Source organism: Amia ocellicauda, chromosome 13, assembly GCF_036373705.1.
Source record: "Amia ocellicauda isolate fAmiCal2 chromosome 13, fAmiCal2.hap1, whole genome shotgun sequence".
Classification (NCBI taxonomy): domain Eukaryota; kingdom Metazoa; phylum Chordata; class Actinopteri; order Amiiformes; family Amiidae; genus Amia; species Amia ocellicauda.
Window position 1 is genome coordinate 12,331,579 of NC_089862.1, and position 21,424 is coordinate 12,353,002.

The 21,424-nt window shown below is 39.7% G+C and overlaps 1 protein-coding gene across 1 annotated transcript in view; it reads right to left on the bottom strand.

Moving 5' to 3' along the window:
* The window catches only part of scfd2 (sec1 family domain containing 2), a 153,712-nt gene that overhangs the window by 12,978 nt on the left and 119,310 nt on the right, over window positions 1-21,424 (bottom strand). Inside the window, exons 6-7 of the mRNA XM_066719882.1 lie at window positions 8,799-8,944; window positions 233-367 (exon numbers count right to left, since the gene is read on the bottom strand). Of these exons, the coding sequence (XP_066575979.1) occupies window positions 233-367; window positions 8,799-8,944 (281 nt within the window). The remainder of the gene's footprint in view (window positions 1-232; window positions 368-8,798; window positions 8,945-21,424) is intronic.

Below are 21,424 nucleotides of genomic sequence, written 5' to 3' on the forward strand. Positions count from 1 at the left end.
CAGAAGGGCATTGCATTCAGCATTCAGAGAGGGCATAATAGCATTATTTCAGAAATGAAGCTGACAAAAACAGCAAACCATATTTATCCCACCATTTTCTTTGATGTAAGGTGCACGTAAGGTCCTTCCAGAGCCAATTTTATTTATTTCTTCATATCTTAGTACTCTTGTGTGCACAATGAATATGTAGCCTGCAGGAAGGAACTGTCTGCTCTACAAATGCAAAACCCACCTTCATGAACATGCTGAATCCTGTCTTCAGTAAGTCAGTCAGGCCTGCAGACATGTGCTCAATATCCTGTGATTCAGGACGGTCGGGATTGAAAATCTCTTCCAGAACCTGCTTCAGAAAGGGCTTGTAGGTTGCCTGAAATCAGAAATTAAGTGATTTAAATACTGGTTTCCCCTAAAAACAAAAAGGTGAAATATGTAGCAACGAGTAGGTCTTGGTTACACTGAGTACAAGTTTATCACTTGTCAATTCAGGGCTTGAGGAGAGACCTCCTTCAAAGCTGTTTTGGGGTTCAATCCATAACTGAATTGTAGCAATATCTTTGAGTATTATGTGCTTGCAAAAACAAGTTAAAGAGAGAAAACATGTTTTTCAAATATTACATTTAAAATAATAGTTGTTTAAAGTTGTTTCAAATAACTACTACCTTTACTACTACTACTACTAATAAATTAAACCTCACTTCAAAATATAATCATTTATCACAATTTCAGTTTTAACTAACACAATGAAAATGGCTATGGACCATTACTCATTATTTTGAGTTTGTCTTATGTAAACAAAATAATGTCAGCATTTCACATCCGTCACACCAGTCTTTTGTGCGGATCAAAATAAACATTTTCTGAATTATTAATTCAAAACATTATAGCACTCAACAAATTAAATGCATTACTCATATCATTGCAGACTGATAAATCATTTGTCCATTCATGCTTCCTCACAATGCTTAAATTAGTTTGTCCTGCGTCTTTGCTCAGAGGGCTGGTGGGCTGGTATTTGATGAGAAAAATCAGCACACAATAAGAGAATCCCCTCTGAACATGTGACTTTTTGGGGACAATTTGCATATAAACTGGATCATATTGATAACAAATACTTCTTAAACTATTACTACTACTACTACTACTAATATTAATAATGTTTTCAAAGATATACTATTGGTTGTTCATAACAACACGTGTAGGGGAGTTTACATTAATTTAGTGGTGATGAATTCCGTACGCACTACGGTACCTAACCACAGAGTAATGTGTGATGTTAGTGTTTGTTCTACTAAGTAGCTCAGTGTAGTAGTTTTAGATTAGGAGGCCTTGAGCGTAATCTTAGGTCAGATTACAATATCCTGTTTGCTCATCCCCAAGTGTTCACATATAGCATTGATGGTGAAGGGATTTGCAGTTTTTATTTTTTATAAATATGGGTAAAGAATTGTGCTCTTGAGCTGAAGCAATCCCATGTCATTGTGGCAGAGGATTGTTTTTTGTTTTTTAAAGGAAGTTTGTAAATGAATACCTCTAAAAAACAAACTATCCCAATTCTCTTGAGGATTAGCAATGTAGTATCTTTTGAACAATGAGAGGTTTATCTGAACATGAAGTGTAAACAATGTTGCATTTGGTGTGAGGGCCCAAAGTTCACATGCTGAGCCACAAAGCTCCTGTGACTTCTATCTACAATTATTTGTTTTACATTTCACACTTAACTTAGGTTTTGCTGTTGCAGCACATTTGATTATTTTATATTTAATTACTTTTCAACAGTGCGGTAATAAAATAGATCTCCTAGCCAGCCAAAACACCAAATATACAACCAATTTATGATGTGTATACTTGGAGCTGTATGAAAGGATTTTCTACATTACTGGTTCCTGGGTATAATACCACCCATATGCATATGATATTGACCAATTTGCCAGAGTTTATAGCAATAAGCTGCAAACCCTTCTGGAGAAGTGAGTTTAATCTGCAGCATTTTCTTGTAAAAACATTCAAAAAGTCTGGAATAAGTTTCAAAGAAAAGTTATTAGGTTCTTAAACAACTTAATTAAAGCTGAACTGTTTGCAGCAGCAGGAGTTACCTGGCAGTAAGTACTTAAATTTGGTGAGATTAGATTTGGGATTTTGTGTGTGCTTTTATGCTGTGCATGTTTTCTCATTATTTTGTCACTGTCTGGTTTGCAGTTATTCATTCGTGATTAAAACTGAACAGACTTGGTGGACCGTAGCATTGTCTCGATGTGAAGAAATACGAACTACATTCAGTGTATAACTTTGTATCAGTGGGAATAACAAGTAAAAGAATACAAAAACAGATACTTTATTCTTACGTTAAAGAGAAAAGTATTTTTCTGGTTTCAATTCCTCGGACATTCCTTAGCCCACTGTGGTTGTGTTTGTCTTAACAACCGGAGGGCACTGATCCATTGCATGACCGAAACGCCATCACACCCAGACACGCCTGTGAGCAGGACTTGTAAAACACCCACCTCAGGTGTGGTTAAAAGGCACTCCTTGAAATTTTATACCCACAAGCTATGACATTTACTGGCATCTCTATCCCTAACATTCCCATATAGTGTGCTTTGATATGCGATAAAACAACGAGTTTCAACAACAGGGAAAAAACATATCTGTAGGTTCATATAACAAACTTGTAAATATGACATACTTTATCTGTGTTGTCTAGGGGTTACTCCCATGTTTTATCTAAACTTTTAGACACTTCTCAAATTATCTTCTTTCACTCAGGTTATAATACTATCATGCCTTGAATGACTACTAATAATTATAATCTGCTATCATGGAGAGTTTGAACACCACTTTGTTTTCATAAACAACAAACAGTGTATTTGGTCTTTCATTGTCTCATGAGCAGAAAATATAATGCATTTTATTTTATTCCTGTCTCTTTATTGGAACTGTGTGTGTGAGAGAGAAAATTATTTGCCACACGCAGGTTTTGTCATTGTTAGTGAAAACTGAAGAGAGTTTTGTACATGCCTGAATAAGGACGCACATGCACGGTTTGAAGAGTGCAATGATGATTGAATTCTGTGCCTTATCAGCTTATGCTTTCTTGTCAGTGTCTCTTAGGCAGGTTTGTTCTACTTCTCAGCTCTAGTAAGCTGACTATAAGACCCAGGACATTATGAAAAGATTACTTTTACTAGCAGGATATGGGTCATTTTCTGACGGAACTCACAATGGCTTCTCCTTGAAGGTCACAAGAGTGACTCCAGACTGTGCCGCTCGGGCTGCGTTAGCAAAGTCATCAGGGAATTTCTCATGTTGCCCCAAAACACAGAGTGAAAGCAGATGGCTTGGCTTTCACAGGACTAGGCGTAAGTGAGAGCTGTGCCCTGCTAATGAGGGTTTAAACTCAGCTGTTTCCTTTCCAGATGGCTGGGTGTAATGCAAGGACTGTGACTCAGTCCATCGGGATGAGACTTTGTGTTCAGCTCCCAAAGGGCAGTGGGGATGTGCCGTGGTGATACAGGGTGACAAACAGCTGGCTATTGTACACTGGGGTGTACACGTGTAAAGAGTAGTTCATTTAGCAGGGTGCAGGTGTACACTTGACCTTAAGAAGTGGAAATGTTGCCACGTTAAAGCCTCTGGTTTTCAAACAGTTTCCTACGCATTGGAGGTGTAGAAAGAGAATATTCTAGTGCCAGCCTCTCTACAGGAGAGTGCTGACTAAACTTCATTACTGGATGGCAAAAGGAACAGCATGCTCCGTTTGATGTTCAACATAAATGTCATTACAGGCTCTAATGATTCCCTCAGGGTCATGGCCCTTGAGAGCTGAGCATAAGTACAGATTTATGTCTGTTAAAACCCAATTCATTGTGCTTCACAGGTGCACTTGTATACTGTGCTGAGCCAGCTAGGGAGCTTTTACAGTGCCTCAGTAAAAAATTGGAAATAAACGTTAATGTAATGTGTATAATTTTCCCTTTTCTCTGAAAAAAATAATTTACTCCCAAATGTTGGGCCTTACTAAAATGTTGTACTAGTTGTGTAAATGTAGCTATGCTGAGGACATAGATAGTTGTAACCACCTAGGTAAAAAAAAAAAAAAAAAAAAAAAAAAAAAGGTTTTTTCCTTTAGAAAAAAGGCTATAGTTCCTTTCCTCTTTCCCATGGACCTAGAAAAGAGGGTGAGAGGGCCAAAACAATTAAAATCTGAAATTAGGAAAATGCAGGAGCCGGTGCAATAATAATAATAATAATAATAATAATAATAATAATAATAATAATAATAATAATAGGAAATAAATAACAAAGCATTGTACAATGCTGAACTACAGTATTTGTAAAATACTTACAACATAATCTAAAGTGGAGTTTAAAAAAAATTAAAAAAAAATTAAAGTTTTTAAAATATTTGGTGAATTATACTGTGATTCCAGTGGGCTGTTACTTCAAAGAATAATTCTAGAGGCCCTACTTCAGAAAGTGTTTAAACATGTATCCCTCTTAATACATAAATGAGCCACCCAGACAATGTCTAATCAAACTGTCAGTAATTACAACACACGTAGATTGCTCAATTAGCCGACTCCTCAATACTTATATTTGTAAAGTATGTGTCACTGAGTTAAATTTAAAGCTACAGTACACGATTTAACTTGATTTTATCTCCTCCCCTTTCTTCAAATATATGTACATATATAAATGTTTCCTAAATTGACCGACAGAGGCAATACTGATATCACTTCTTGTAGTCCCAGTATTTTCTTTGTCAGACATTAAAAGGTTTATCCACATACTGAATTAAGCGTCTCCATTTACATTAAAGGTGTCTAGACTGTGTTAAAATTAAATCAGCACTTGCATCATCATCAAATGTAACAGACCGCAATGTTCTTTAAAGAAGTGGGTTTCATAAATAACTATTACACGGTTTGAGATGTTTTTTGCCTGGACAGCTCACTGCCAAGCATTAAGGCCATCCCACTGCTTGCCCGCTGCAGTGTAATTAGAGGTTGACTGTTAACTAGCCCTGGAACAATTACAGTGGTTTCAATGTTCAATTTGTGAATAAAATAGATTAAATACTAAAATATTGCAGATGTAATCTGTAATTGATGACAGGCTAGCAAGGACGAGGCTTAACCGGGGTGAATTCACGATAAGGACTACACTTCAACTACTGTTTGCTGCAGATCCATTGGAAGAAGATCAACTATTTTTGTCCCAGGTGTATCGTTAATAGTTTCCATGCAACTTGTGTTTTATACTACATTCCCAAAAGCAGGGCCCTCTGTGGAGGTCTTTTCTCAATTTGAATCACACACAAATCTACAAAATGTCTGACCATGAGTTTTAAATGTTGCATCTGTATAGTTAATCTAAAATATTAAATTATATATTTAAACTACTTCAGCTTTCAATTTTCTTGTCATACTAATTACCTGTATTCATGAAAAGACCTAACCATTAATTTCAGTTGGTGAAAAGATCACAACCATTTGATTCAAGAATTATAGGATGATATTAAATAATACTTAAAACTGCTTCCAGTAATGTAGCAGTGTATTCTCATACAGGCACTATGACTCAAATATGCATTGCATTTAAGGGACAGTATGCCCATTGTGTTGTAAAAATAAGTAAATAAATAAACAAACTACTACTAATACTATTATTATTAGTCCAATAAGACCACACAATTAGACAGAAAAAAGTACATTCTGGAAATTATTGTCTTACTGTATTATTAATATGTTTATTGTTTAATCTTTTGGATAAATTCCGGTATCATTGTAAAGATGTATGACAAGAGGCATACATTGGACTTTTGTTCTGGAACAGCACATTGCTCTGCCCTTGTCAAAGCCAGTCACGCGATGCTCAGAGCATCTGAAATGGAGCCCATTAGCTCACAGCCAAGCTTGCATGACATCTGTTTTGTGTCCAGAAACTTATGGAGTTTTGGAGGAAAACAAAACAAAACATTTAAATATAAATACTCCAGGGTGTCTCTAAGCTTTTGATTACAGGTCTCATGGACACTTTTCCAAGAAAGATTAAATATGTTCACTTATGTATCAGCCATCTTAGAGGAGTTATGATTTCATGCTCTTGTGTTCTCTCTCACACTCGGCGAACCTCAGTAATATCTGGTTTATGAATATGTAAATGAGCATTAAACAGGCTGCTTTGATCTTAAGCTTAAATTGATTAAGATCTACAGCTTAGCACTAACCCATCTTTTGGCCTTTCTGAATGCAGAAACAAATGTTGACACCAGGGTTTGTTTCACTGTCAGTTTTACTATTGTTGAGCTTCTCTGTGTTGTATCTAAAATATAAACAACTTTAAAAGACCTATCAGTGCAAGCTAATCTCATTTAGGGTGATTTTCTTCAGAAAGCTTGAACAAGGAATTTCTAATTTGATTTAAAATAACTGAAGAAGCTTTCACGTTATCATATGCAATGCCTTCCAGGTATCTTTTTGATAAAACGCTGAGACATTTCAGGAAGTACACTATCTGATTCCATGGAAGTCCTGATAACTGGATGTTTGCGTCCAGATAAAACATACTGCTTTAAATAGCAGGTTATTCTGTAACCTGCAGAGTGGGAAACTAACCAAAACCCTAACCTGTAAACAGAAAGGTCTCAGGGGTTTGGTGTTAAGACAACACATAATTTTTTTTTTAAGAAAATATGTATTATTTATCTTTCATCATTATATATAATAATTACTATTTTTTTATTATAAAATTAGAAGAACAGAAAAAAACTAAAAGCTCTTGACTGATATACCATTAGACCTAAATGTTACGTGTTCCCGTCATAGTCATGTTAACTACACTTTTTTTTTTAATGTTAAAGGATTCTGGGTATTTCTCCCCTGAAACCACAACAATAAGGTTGGCATCATCGAGAACAACTCAAGAACATGAGGTAAAAAAGCCAACATTAGGTGAGCACTTAAAAAACTGCTTTCTATGAAAAAAACAACAGAACAGCTAAAATAATAAACATTTAATTTGCTCTGATTGAGTTGAGGGGTTTGCAGGGCATTGCTGATGTCAGGAGGAGAGCTGTTGAAGAGTGATTAAGTCTTTTAAAGAAATCTCTTCGAACGTGAAAACAAACTAAACTTGACTCAACAGATATTGAAAGCTGCCCAACTCTTGTTTTCAGTGGAGTGCATTTTTCACTAAACACCTCGATGAAAGCGTCAAGTGATTCTAATGCCTGTATGTTTGTCCTGCAGGGCTCTTAAAAGGAAGCAGGCACACATGCTGACCATGTAAGGCCAGTTGACAAATGAGTGACAACACTAAGGTCCCATTCCAAGGTTTTCTATAAGTCCATCTTTCATTAACCATTCACTGTGCTCTGATTATTACTATTTCGTATTATTGTTATCAGTGGACACTTATATGAAAATGGTGCAGTTCGTTAGAATTTGTCAAATACAAACCAACCAGTTAAAGACACTCACTCCCTAAGAATGCAGTGCCTGGGGGAATGTAATGGGTCAGTACCTTAGGCTGTGAAGCATCACTGCAGGAGAAAATAATAAAGAACCGAAACATACTCGATGCACCCCTTTGTATCAATGGTGGAATCTGTATTTGCGGATAGTTTCATAATACATAATTCACACTGAAGAAGGTCTCTTCCATGGATCCTCTCAAAATAAAAAGGGGTTGATTTCAGAATTTCAGCTTTTTATAAGATTGCCTTAATTTTACAATTAAATATTACTTATTTTGGACATGGAAACAATAATTAATGAACATAGCTGTATCACATGTAGTTCAGAATAAAAACAAACAGTGGAAAGAAAAACATTTTCAAGATGTTTTTATAAGATGATAAAATGTCTATAAATAGCTTTTCTCATTACAATTGGCCAGCAATGCAAATGCATATCTGTTTGTGTTACAGAGCACTCATCACAGGGTTTCACGAGAAGAGGGAGGTGTTTGTGAATGGAGGGATGTAGGCTTGTGGTTTGGAAGACATAGGAATTCCTTTGTGTTTAAAAATGTCTTAGTGGAAAACAGAAATGGCTGCCAGCTTTCACTGTCAGAGGAGATAAGAGGAGTGGTGCCTGCAGTATTACGCTGCAAATCACAATATTCTGTGGCACACAATGAAGCGTGGGTAATATACCTCACTGAAGTCAATTCAATCTTCTGGATCTATCAGGCCCAGCCAGAATCACGTTGTCAAGAAATGTGGTCTTCGACACAACTGAAATGAGTTTAGGGTTCAAAACTCAGCCCTATGTCGGATTCTGATGACATCACATGCACACGCCAAGGGCTTCAGCAATATTTAGCAGCACCATACTTGAGAGATGTGGTGAGGGATTCTGATAATAGGATTGATGCATTCATAAAAGCATTAAGAGTTAGACCATCATGATCCTAACTGACAAAATCCTGCAAAATATGTCCCTCAATTTGAATGACTACTATACCTAATTTATGTTTAACTTTAATAACAAGCAAGTTGAGTTGGGACATGGATGAAGTCAGTTTCCATGGTACCACATACGAAACAATTGACTATCAAAGCTGCCTATATGACAGTCTGTGCATCATACAAACAGTCCTTCCTGATTCCTGTTTGTATATAAAGCCCTGCACAGACTACTACATCCTCTTTGACGGGATTCTGAACTCCAAAGCAACCTTACAACCTTTCGCAACCCATCGATTCTTTTAATTACAACCACTCCTTTCACTGCCTATGGTGGATGGTGGCTGAGGAGAGGGTGTGTGCTTGTAGTCAGTGACTGGCCTGTACTTGCCTGGTGGACGCCATCCCCTGCACTGTACACAGAGCGGAGCTGCTTCAGGTGTGCCCTGGCCTTGGAAATCCCTCTCAGGACCTCAAACACCTTCACTACTGCAGCCTGGGCTTTGTCCAGGGTCAGCTCAGAGGAGGAGCAGCAATCTTTAGAGACACAATAAAGGTACAGAAGTATTAGATACCAGCTCCCTTTTAAAAAATGGCCAATCACACTAAATGGAAATGAAGCTGACAGTTTTTATCAAAGGCAATTCGCACACACATACACACATACATGTAACTTCCAAACCCATAAATAAAGTACATTTGCTAGATCCGTCTGACAACATAGACTGGGACTGGAACCTGGAATATCCGAGCTGTCATTTGTCACTCGGTCCAAAGCCTGTGGATGGGATTGTTTTTTGTATTTGCACCAGTAAGTAGGACTAACATATCCCTCTGCACAGTGCTTATGTTGCCATGGAAATAGTCCAAGTAATTATTATGTTTAAGATCAGTGTTATCTCTTTCATATAGTAACAGGAATAAATGCTGAAAAATGTTTTGCTATGCATTTGAAAATTCTAATTATTAATTATAATATGTTCCTGACATGAGGTCAGTCTGCAGATGAGTGTAAACCCTGTATGTGAGTTGGCAAACAATATTTTCCCACCCATGGCAGATAAATGAAAGTTCAGTGGCTCTGTCCTGTGCAAGACCATGTGCTTTTATCTGGTAATCAAAGGTCCTACAGCTTCATGTTCAAGATGGGTCTTATAGCCTAATTTCATATTAATCTTAAATTGGAGAAAAGTACATTGTCAGGACATGAAATTAAATTGGAATATTTAGATGTGAGAGAGACAGACATAAGAGGGAGAGAAAGAGAAAAAAGAGAAGATGGACGAGAGGGAGAGCAGTAGGTACAAGGCCGAATTTGCAGTTAATTAAATGTGATAATTGGTTAGCATTAAACGCAATTTAATTCACAGGCCACACTAAAGCAAAAGATGAGACAAAATACAAGACCAAAGATATCTGAAGAAAAGGTGGATAATGAAAGGTGGTGGATGCGACCATCGCTGCATGAACAAAAGGGCAATTATCATTGGATGTACTCTGCTAAAGCTTTGCAGGAATATTCAGTTCGTAACCAGGCAAGCTGAATATCTACCACACACTTCTAGAGACTGGGACCTCAGGACGCAGCAACTGTTGATAAAATTGGCTCCAACAGATCATTTGGGGAACTGTGTTTACAGTCACAACACATCCTGCCCTATCACTTAAATTTAAGATTTCAGATTTCCTTTAGATCCTTGAGCCTGCTATACATATGCCTGACCATCAGCATCTCTACTCTGTATTCAGCTGGGCACGCTCGGAGTCATGGGGGCCGAAATTGATTGTGTTTCTCGACGCCTGCAGTATGCCAGTAAGTGCAAGTATTTTGGCAGCAGCTCACGGTTTTGGGGGGGTTATTTTCAAGAACACACGTCCTTAAAACACAATTTGCTTATACAACATAAATAGGCAGACACAAACTGGTCCAGCAACACATTTTTTTTTTAACAAAATCATCTAAATCAAATAAAAGACACCCTAATTATAATCTAGAATAAAATAATTTGTTGGGAATGTCATGACTGTAATAGGCAGATGTAAATCTGTAAGTGTTTGTGTATCACTGTAAAACTCTTCTGCTCGAAGGAACAGAAATGTGTGCCTTTAAGGACAAGAGTAGCTGGATTTTTCCATTACCAAAACGAGATTAATTATACCATCCTACAGGTTTATAATACAGTGCTGAACAAGAAGTACAGACATGGTGGGAGGCTGACCTTCCTATTAGATACACACCATTAAAAATGCATCAAACCTTCTCACCCTGGGAGATCAAAGCCGAAGAACAATTAATAGGATCAGAGCTCCAGCAGGATCCAGCAAAATATGTGCTTCCACGCGCAATGCAAACTTGTGATAGCAATGGGGGGCATGGCCCAGTCATTCTCCACATAATATTATACTGTGCTGCTGAATAACTGTAACTGCTTCTTCACCAAGCTAGACCTCCGCATCGCATACAATTTGATCCGGATTCGGGAAGAAGATGAGTGGAAGCCAGCATTCATTACCAACAGTGGTCACTACGAGTATCTGGTTACGCCCTTCAGTCTGGCTAATGCCCCTTCAGTATTCCAGTCGTTTGTGAACGATGCTCTGAGACTATCTGAATCACTTTGCTATCGTGTACATAGATGACATTTACATTTTTTCCCCCGATCTAACCACTCACATTTCCCATGTTCGCCAGGTCCTGCGAAGCTTGCTGACGAATGGCCTCTTCGTCAAGGTGGAGGAGTCTGAATTTCACTGTGAACGCATCAGCTTCCTCAGGTACATCATCGATGCAACAGGGGTCCACATGGATCAAAACAATGCCAAAGCGATGACTGAATGGCCGCAGCCCAGAACTATTAAGGACTTACAGCACTGCTCAGAGGGACTGCCCGCTCTCTCTCCTGGACGGATCAAGCTTCTGTCACTTTTGCCTGGTTGAAAACCCTGTGCCGGCAGTGGGCGACTTGTTCAGGCACAGAGATGAGGTTTGGCAGGCAGCTCATGTCTGTCTCCTGCAAGCCATCAGACGTCACCAGATGCAAGCTAATTGCCGCCGACGGCTGGTGCCTCAGTACCTTCCTGGACAAAAGGTATGGTTGTCCGTGAGGGACATCTGTCTCAGGCTTCCCTGCAGAAAGCTCAGCCCTCGCTTCATCGGACCCTTCACCATCCTCTGCCAAATCAACCGCTTGCATACCGCTTGCAATTGCCTTCCTAATACAGGATCTCGCCAACTTTCACGTCTCTCCGTTAAAGCCAGTGTGGTCCGATCCTGCTCAATCCGCAGCTCCGGCTCCTATGCCTCCTCCTCCTCCTCCCTTGGACCTCGACAACGGTCTGGCAAATATCGTCCACTCCCTGTTTCAGTCTCGTCGCATGCAGGGTAGAATTCAGTACCTGGTGGACTGGGAAGGATATGGCCCTGAAGAACGGTCTTGGGTGCCGTCAGCTGATATCTTGGACCCTTCCTTGATCAGCAATTTCCACCAAGGATCTTCCCTCTGCTCTGGCCCCCCATCCTCGGGGACATCCTCGCCGCCGAGTGTCTGTCGTGTCAGGAGCCGGGCCTGAGAGGGGGGCGTCTGTGACAATATCTGCCCACACTACCTCTGTCCGCCACCAGCGGTCATCTTCACCTGAGTTTTAATCAGTCACTCTATATTCCTTTACACTCCATGCACCTGCTCTTCACTCTCTGCTCTCAGTCCTCACAGTTACCTGCTTAACTATTTAAACCCCCTGGTCACTTCCTTCTATGCCGAGTCTTGTATTCCCTTGGTTTCATTTCAAAGCACTCCTTCTTTTGTCTTCCTGTTACTGATCTCTTCTTTGTCTCTACGACCACCGTCTCCTGGATTTTCTGGATTGTCTTGTTCGCCCCGTGATTGACCTATGGCCTGCCTTATTGACTGGACTGTCCCTATTGCCCTGTTTACTGGCCCACGACCCTCGCCTGTTGCTGGACTCCTCTGATGCTCTGCACCTGGGTTCCTTACCTTGGTCACCAGTACACGACAATAACAATAAGAAAGGCAATGGAAATGCATGTTGTTTGCAGAGCCACATTTGTATCAGAATTTGGACTCTAGACAACTTTCCCCCCCATCTCAAAATATTTTTGAATATATTGTAATTTCCAAATATAGCCTGGATGGTAAATTTAGCCAAAAACTCCTGGATGCTCTTTGTTTTGTCTTGCTGGTTATCAAGATAAGGAGGAGTAATGATGTGGAATGTGTATCTAGTGAGCGCTGTCATGCTTTTACCTTCACTATGTCAAGAGGAATTATCTGAAAGGCAGATAATGGTCATATCTTGGTGGATTTCTCTGTGTGGGGATTTGTTTTTCTAAAAATTGGCCAGCATTTTCATTCAGAATGAACTATTGATATAAAAATGCAATCAAAACAGAAATTGTGTGATCCGCGAAAAGCTCTGTCTTTTTCAGAAAAAAGACAAAACCATGGGAGAGGCCAGCAAAATGTCTGCATGGAAGGAGGAGTGAATTTCATTCGTGTGCCAAGATATGTCGAGATAGCTTGAGAAATAAATGGACTAATCTTCTGACAGATAGAAGACGGCTTTTTCAAATGACTGACCTTACTCAGTCCTCGTAAAAGTAGAATCAATCTGTGTTCCTGCAATGCCAAATAGGATATCACTGCAGTCTTTGGTTTATCCTATACTGGCTTAGATTCAGTGGTAGGGTTATCCCTCCTGGCACCCCAAAGTTCACTGCTGTTACAAAGACTTATGCCAGTGTGGACGGCTCCACAAAGCTTGCCCTGGACAGAGGAATGTGTGGCCCCTGTGTGTTGGCACAGTTTCTGTCACAATAACACCAAGCAATGGAAAGTACTTGCTCATGAGTGTTAATGAGCTTTGCACACAAACAATAGGTAGTCAATGCCTATGCAGATAGTGACAGATACACAGAGGGTTATACCAGGTCTTCAGTGCCCTATTTCTCTATTTATTTGCTTAGCCTCAGCGCACTGACTGACACTTGTGGTTATGGGACAATGTCCAAAGAGATAATAAGAGATGAAGAGATGGACTGTGTCTTTAAAGCCCTCACTCACTCACATATCTTTATATATAAGACATATACATATTGCCTTATATTCTCCCTTTATATGTTCTACCACCAGGAGGATTACAAGGGACAATAACAGCCCAACATTCACAGCCAGTTGTGGGTTGGGGAGGGCACTGGTGCAGCAGTAAGAGTTAAAGAGGAGAAACCTTGTGATCAGAACTGTGCTTAACCAAGGGGGGAAAGTGTGAGGGAAAGAAAAACTGGGTGCTGACAGCATTCTCTGCAGTTAAATTGAGATCTTCCCTTCCTCAAGGGCATTAGGTTTTTAATAAACTGTCATTTATATTTTGGAAGTTAGCATTGATTTTCTTCCCTTTGAGAGCTTTTAGAGGATACACACACAATAAACTTATCAAGGTAGAAGCATGCCAAGAATGAAACTGCCACACAACCTTTTCCCTCTGATTACGCCACTGCAGGGAACCAAACGGTTTTCTAGTACTGAAAATGAGTCAGGACACTCCAATAGAAGAGCAGTAGATTCAAAGCAAGGTTGTGCAAAATAAACGCATCAGACTCTGGAGCTTTTGCCTGTCAGTAACAGAGGCTTGTCTTTCCTGAAGTATTTCAGCTGTCAAATGTTATGAGCTGTGAAGTCAATGGGTTCATTCAAAGGAGGTTCCATTTTGCCCTTCGTTAAAGAGCACTGTCTGATCACTGATCATGTATTCCTCGTGTTCCACTTTTGTGAGAATAAAATGAAGTAACATCAAACATTAATAAAATACAGATGTAATCACCATTGTAACTTTGGCAACCATTGTAACTTTGGCAAGAACCTAAGAGGTGATTTATTAATGTGCCTCTGATAAATAAGAACATAAGAAAGTTTACAATCGAGAGGAGGCCATTCGACCCATCGTGCTCGTTTGGTGGCCATTAATAACTAAATGATCCAAGGATCCTATCAAGTCTATGATCCCAGGGTAGCTGAAGATGACCACCGAATCACATTCAGTTTCACCCCCAACTGGAGCACAGGGGCAGAACAAAAATGCGTGATCCTACAGGTGTGTGGTGCACACAGGTGCCAGCTCACCAGCCACGAGCAATACTGCCTGGAGTTAAATCTCCAGGTGCAGGATGTTATCAGAGGAGGTAGCCATCCAGGAGCCGTAGAAAGTGAGCCACTGATGATAACACACATGCGACAGACAAAAACCTACAAGCAACTGTCAAGGTGACCTGTATTTAAGTATTCCCATCATGGGCAGCATTGATGTACAGTGTTTGGGGACAAGTTGGTACATTCTTCATTCTCACACACTGTTTGTAAAGAGAAACTAAGTGACGAAAGAAATCAAATGACAGTTATGAACGTAAGTAAATGAAAACAAACCAAAAACAACCAAGTTCTGCTACATGAATAGACTGCAGACAGGAATTGCTTAGATAGATCAGATGTTTTTTATGCTACTTATGTTCTTATGTTCTACATGGAAAACAGAACCCTGCAAACAATGGCGAAGAAAACAAAGCCGAACCAACAGCCAACTACCACACAAACCCCTTCACATTTGCCGTTTACTTCTGAAGGTCGGCCACTGCTATGTCAGCAGACAGAAAGGGGCAGATGAAAGCGATATTTGGGAGAACGGAAAGGCAGCTCCTCCCAACCACAACCCGAGCCTCCGCCAAGAGACTGGCACACGCAAGAGCAAAACAAAGTTGTGCCGAGGGTGTCGAGGACTGCTGCGGCCGGGCGAAGGAAATCAAATCCAGATGGGCAACTCTAAACCCTCAGCACACTGACAGAATGAAGGTAGCGTGAGAGGAAGGATTTGAATGGCTGCCAAAAAACATACAGCACGGTCTAGGACTGGTAGCGTGACCTGTGGAGTTGCAATTTGCGGTTTGATTTGATTACAAGGAAAGCGGCAGAAACAAGTCCAGGTGCTGGTTTCCAAACAGCAAGGCGAGACGCTGGAGTGCTTTCTGACCCTCTCACGCAAAAAAGTCACCTTCCTCCATTGCACTGAAGTGGGCCGACTGCTTTAATGTTGAACTGATAAAGGGTGGAATAGGATTGGGTTACAGCGTTTCATGCCTGTCAAATTAATGGAAAATGAAAACGACATGGAAAGTGTGCAAGCCGACAAATAACAAGCATGCCTGGAATGAAAACAAACCCTGTTAGGGATGAAATCTTGCCATTTCCCTGTATTAGGAAGTTTTTGGGTCTGATTTTTTTTTTTTTTTCAAGAAAAGATGGAGGAAGAAAGAAATGAAAGAACCTTATTCAGAGCTTACGTTGCACTGTATATTTCTGTATAGTGACTGCTATGGGCAGGTCGTGGTGGGCTGACTACATAGCAACAGTATTTGAAACAAAGACATTTGTTTTAGTTGATTTTGATCAGATTGGTGTGACTAAATCCAAAACAAACTTGGCAGAGAGATTTTCAGTTTTGAAGGCCCACTAAATGTGGAATTTAAGTAAATGTGGAAAGATGCAAATATTTCCTATTTAATATACTTGTTCTTCAGCAACACACCTGGACATTTTTAGACCATATCAGTAGAGCTCCAGAACACACCATATATACCAATACTGGATATAAGACTTTCTGTTGAAAACATTGTTTTTTCCCCCAAGAAATATTAAGTCATCTACACTATATTGTTATTCAACAGAATAACATTTCTATTGTGACTTTCTATGTGTTAGTATACCATCAGTCATAACTGAGATGAATCCTAAATCTGAAAGAAAGTACCAGTATTTTAAGGTGTGTGAATTAAAAACAAAAACTCCCTGAAATTGAAAAGTTGTTTTTTTTTTGTTACAAAAATGTACCCAGTAAAACAAAACATCCCATTTCTCATATTTTCTCACTCTGTTATGGATGCTCTCTCACTATTCATTTAATTAATCTATTTAACCCAAGATAATATAATCAAATCCAAATACCTCAATGATTAAATCATTAAGTCTTATGTTGTTTCATTTTTTTTTTTACTTAAAGCATTATACAAAAACGAAAGCATTTACAGATTGTGCAAATTCTTTTGTGAACAATAACACGTGTGAGGTAATGACATCAAATCCATGAGGTACTAATTGAATTCAGTGACACTTTAATGAGTGTGAGGTGGGGTATTAGGATTACTTCCACGTGTTTTTCCTCTTACGTTTATTTCTCTGAAACAAGTGAAAATCTCTTTGTGTGGAAGAAAAGCTACAGGGAAAAGGGCCGACATGTGCTACATAGACATAACAAGCAAAATGTAGGTAACAGCTTTTTATTCCCCCTTCAAAATGCAGCAGATCACTTATGTGCTTAAAAAATTTAATAGATGTCAAAAGGAAAATTCATGGAAGTGAAGGATGAAGGATGAATGTCATGCTTTTGTACATGTGTTCCTATGTCCTGGTGTGGTGTGAATTGCACCTCATTAATGTGTAGTGGACATGTGTTAAACTGCGTGATCAGCCAGGCCCTTCCTTCACAATCACATGCTTTAAACCTGGTAATCACCAGTATTCTTTATAAAAAATATAAAAAACAAGACAGCTGGGAACTCGCTATTTTAAGACACTTGTATTAATGTGTATGATTATGGATGCTATTCGTACAGCTCACAGTTTCCCTAGCCAGTGATTATACACAGATAGAATGGAGTCCCTTTGGCAGGTGGACAAGAGCCTTGTTCTATCACTTTGCTTCTTTAGGTCCAAAATCACACTGAATATTAAACACATTATTGTTGGTTATTTTGCATTTCAACACTGACAATATAAGTCTTTTCACTCATTCAATAACGTCACATATTTTTTTTTGTTCTTGGATCCATTTGTAAGCGGGACTCATTGTGTACATGAGCTTCTGTGAAATCAGTACGGTGTATAAACCTCTCATGTCATAAGACCAGTCTTTTGGCGTGGCGGTTTTGTCCTCTACTGGGTGAAGCTGTGTGGTGTGCAGCGCTCGGAGGAGCCCCTGTGACAGTGTGGTTTGAATCGTGAGCAGGGGGCTCCACCCTGCACATGCTATACATTCATTTATTCTCTCTCTTGTTATTCCAAGCATACATCTTTTCATGCTCCTTTGTGTCATCCACAGTTTCTGTATCATTTTTGCACTAAGTGACCAGGTTTCACATTTGAAACTGCAGGTCAGCCGTCAGGTGTATTTGTAAATATGAAGATGTCATCTGTAAATAGTAAGTTGTTTAAATGAGCTCATATAGATCTATCTATATTTATCAATATGGGGAGGCCTTCATCCAGCAGTGGATCGATATAGGCTCATAGTGATGATATATATATATATATATATATATATATATATATATATATATATATATATATATATATATCTACACTCACCTAAAGGATTATTAGGAACACCATACTAATACTGTGTTTGACCCCCTTTCACCTTCAGAACTGCCTTAATTCTACGTGGCATTGATTCAACAAGGTGCTGAAAGCATTCTTTAGAAATGTTGGCCCATATTGATAGGATAGCATCTTGCAGTTGATGGAGATTTGTGGGATGCACATCCAAGGCACGAAGCTCCCGTTCCACCACATCCCAAAGATGCTCTATTGGGTTGAGATCTGGTGACTGTGGGGGCCAGTTTAGTACAGTGAACTCATTGTCATGTTCAAGAAACCAATTTGAAATGATTTGACCTTTGTGACATGGTGCATTATCCTGCTGGAAGTAGCCATCAGAGGATGGGTACATGGTGGTCATAAAGGGATGGACATGGTCAGAAACAATGCTCAGGTAGGCCGTGGCATTTAAACGATGCCCAATTGGCACTAAGGGGCCTAAAGTGTGCCAAGAACACATCCCCCACACCATTACACCACCACCAGCCTGCACAGTGGTAACAAGGCATGATGGATCCATGTTCTCATTCTGTTTACGCCAAATTCTGACTCTACCATCTGAATGTCTCAACAGAAATCGAGACTCATCAGACCAGGCAACATTTTTCCAGTCTTCAACTGTCCAATTTTGGTGAGCTTGTGCAAATTGTAGCCTCTTTTTCCTATTTGTAGTGGAGATGAGTGGTACCCGGTGGGGTCTTCTGCTGTTGTAGCCCATCCGCCTCAAGGTTGTACGTGTTGTGGCTTCACAAATGCTTTGCTGCATACCTCGGTTGTAACGAGTGGTTATTTCAGTCAAAGTTGCTCTTCTATGAGCTTGAATCAGTCGGCCCATTCTCCTCTGACCTCTAGCATCAACAAGGCATTTTCGCCCACAGGACTGCCGCATACTGGATGTTTTTCCCTTTTCACACCATTCTTTGTAAACCCTAGAAATGGTTGTGCGTGAAAATCCCAGTAACTGAGCAGATTGTGAAATACTCAGACCGGCCCGTCTGGCACCAACAACCATGCCACGCTCACAATTGCTTAAATCACCTTTCTTTCCCATTCAGACATTCAGTTTGGAGTTCAGGAGATTGTCTTGACCAGGACCACACCCCTAAATGCATTGAAGCAACTGCCATGTGATTGGTTGGTTAGATAATTGCATTAATGAGAAATTGAACAGGTGTTCCTAATAATCCTTTAGGTGAGTGTAAATCTATCTATCTATCTATCTATCTATCTATCTATCTATCTATATATATATATATATATATATATATATATTGTGATGAGGTGCAGGGCAAGACCTGAGGGGAGTTAATTAATTAACCATGTCCCGCCTTGCTGTTTCCCTGCATCTCTCTCCAAAGCTGCTCACAATAATTTATATATATACAGTGAGGGAAAAAAGTATTTGATCCCCTGCTGATTTTGTACGTTTGCCCACTGACAAAGAAATGATCAGTCTATAATTTTAATGGTAGGTGTATTTTAACAGTGAGAGACAGAATAACAACAAAAAAATCCAGAAAAATGCATATCAAAAAAGTTATAAATTGATTTGCATGTTAATGAGGGAAATAAGTATTTGACCCCTTCGACTTAGTACTTGGTGGCAAAACCCTCGTTGGCAATCACAGAGGTCAGACGTTTCTTGTAGTTGGCCACCAGGTTTGCACACATCTCAGGAGGGATTTTGTCACACTCCTCTTTGCAGATCCTCTCCAAGTCATTAAGGTTTCGAGGCTGACGTTTGGCAACTCGAACCTTCAGCTCCCTCAACAGATTTTCTATGCGATTAATGTCTGGATACTGGCTAGGCCACTCCAGGACCTTAATGTGCTTCTTCTTTAGCCACTCCTTTGTTGCCTTGGCTGTGTGTTTTGGGTCATTGTCATGCTGGAATACCCATCCACGACCCATTGTCAATGCCCTGGCTGAGGGAAGGAGGTTCTCACCCAAGATTTGACAGTACATGGCCCCGTCCATCGTCCCTTTGATGCGGTGCAGTTGTCCTGTCCCCTTAGCAGAAAAACACCCCCAAGCATAACGTTTCCACCTCCATGTTTGACGGTGGGGATGGTGTTCTTGGGGTCATTCCTCCTCCTCCAAACATGGCGAGTTGAGTTGATGCCAAAGAGCTCGATTTTGGTCTCATCTGACCACAACACTTTCACCCAGTTCTCCTCTGAATCATTCAGATGTTCATTGGCAAACTTCAGACGGGCCTGTACATGTGCTTTCTTGAGCAGGGGGACCTTGCGGGCGCTGCAGGATTTCAGTGCTTCACGGCGTAGTGTGTTACCAATTGTTTTCTTGGTGACTATGGTCCCAGCTGCCTTGAGATCATTAACAAGATCCTCCCGTGTAGTTCTGGGCTGATTCCTCACCGTTCTCATGATCATTGAAACTCCACGAGGTGAGATCTTGCATGGAGCCCCAGACCGAGGGAGACTGACAGTTATTTTGTGTTTCTTCCATTTGCGAATAATCGCACCAACTGTTGTCACCTTCTCACCAAGCTGCTTGGCGATGGTCTTGTAGCCCATTCCAGCCTTGTGTAGGTCTACAATCTTGTCCCTGACATCCTTGGACAGCTCTTTGGTCTTGGCCGTGGTGGAGAGTTTGGAATCTGATTGATTGATTGCTTCTGTGGACAAGTGTCTTTTATACAGGTAACGAGCTGAGATTATTGGAGATCTCCCTTTAAGAGAGTGCTCCTAATCTCAGCTCGTTACCTGTATGAAAGACACCTGGGAGCCAGAAATCTTGCTAATTGATAGGGGATCAAATACTTATTTCCCTCATTAACATGCAAATCAATTTATAACTTTTTTGATTAAAATTATAGACTGATAATTTCTTTGTCAGTGGGCAAACGTACAAAATCAGCAGGGGATCAAATACTTTTTGCCCTCGCTGTATATATATAAGAGACCACTGCAAAATTAGCAGTTTCTCTGGTTTTACTATAGGTATGTGTTTGGCTAAAATTTACATTTTTGTTTTATTCTATAAACTACTGACAACATTTCTCCCAAATTCCAAATAAAAATATGAATGGAATGCAATGGCTGTCATACATGTAGAGATGTTTCAGATTTCAGATTTTTCATTGAGAAATTAAAGGCGACATGCATTTGTGTGTGTGTAAAACTAAGTCTTTAATTTCTAAATGAAGAATCAGAAACAGTACTGTAGAGAATAATTATTTCCAAAAATAGATACATCAAAGGATAAGAGGTTTTGCAGTCAATGCATGGGTACCCTGTCTGGCTTCTACAGCCAATGTTAAGTGCAAGGTCTCTCTTCCTAGTGTAAAATGTTTAGCTCCACAACATGATTATAGTGCATGCCTTGAATAGTTTTCTGCTCCAACTAGCACTTCAGATCAAGGTAATCCTTTTAAAAAGAAAAAAAAGCACTTTTCAATTAAGCAGCATAACTTGCTTTTGAAGCACATGGAAAGTGAATGTTGCTTTTTCAGATAAATAACTGGAAATTAAAACAGCGATATAAGTAAACACTGTATACGTGTGTGGAAGTGAAGAATGAAGAATATTCTGTATGTAAACACCAAGCAATTTCC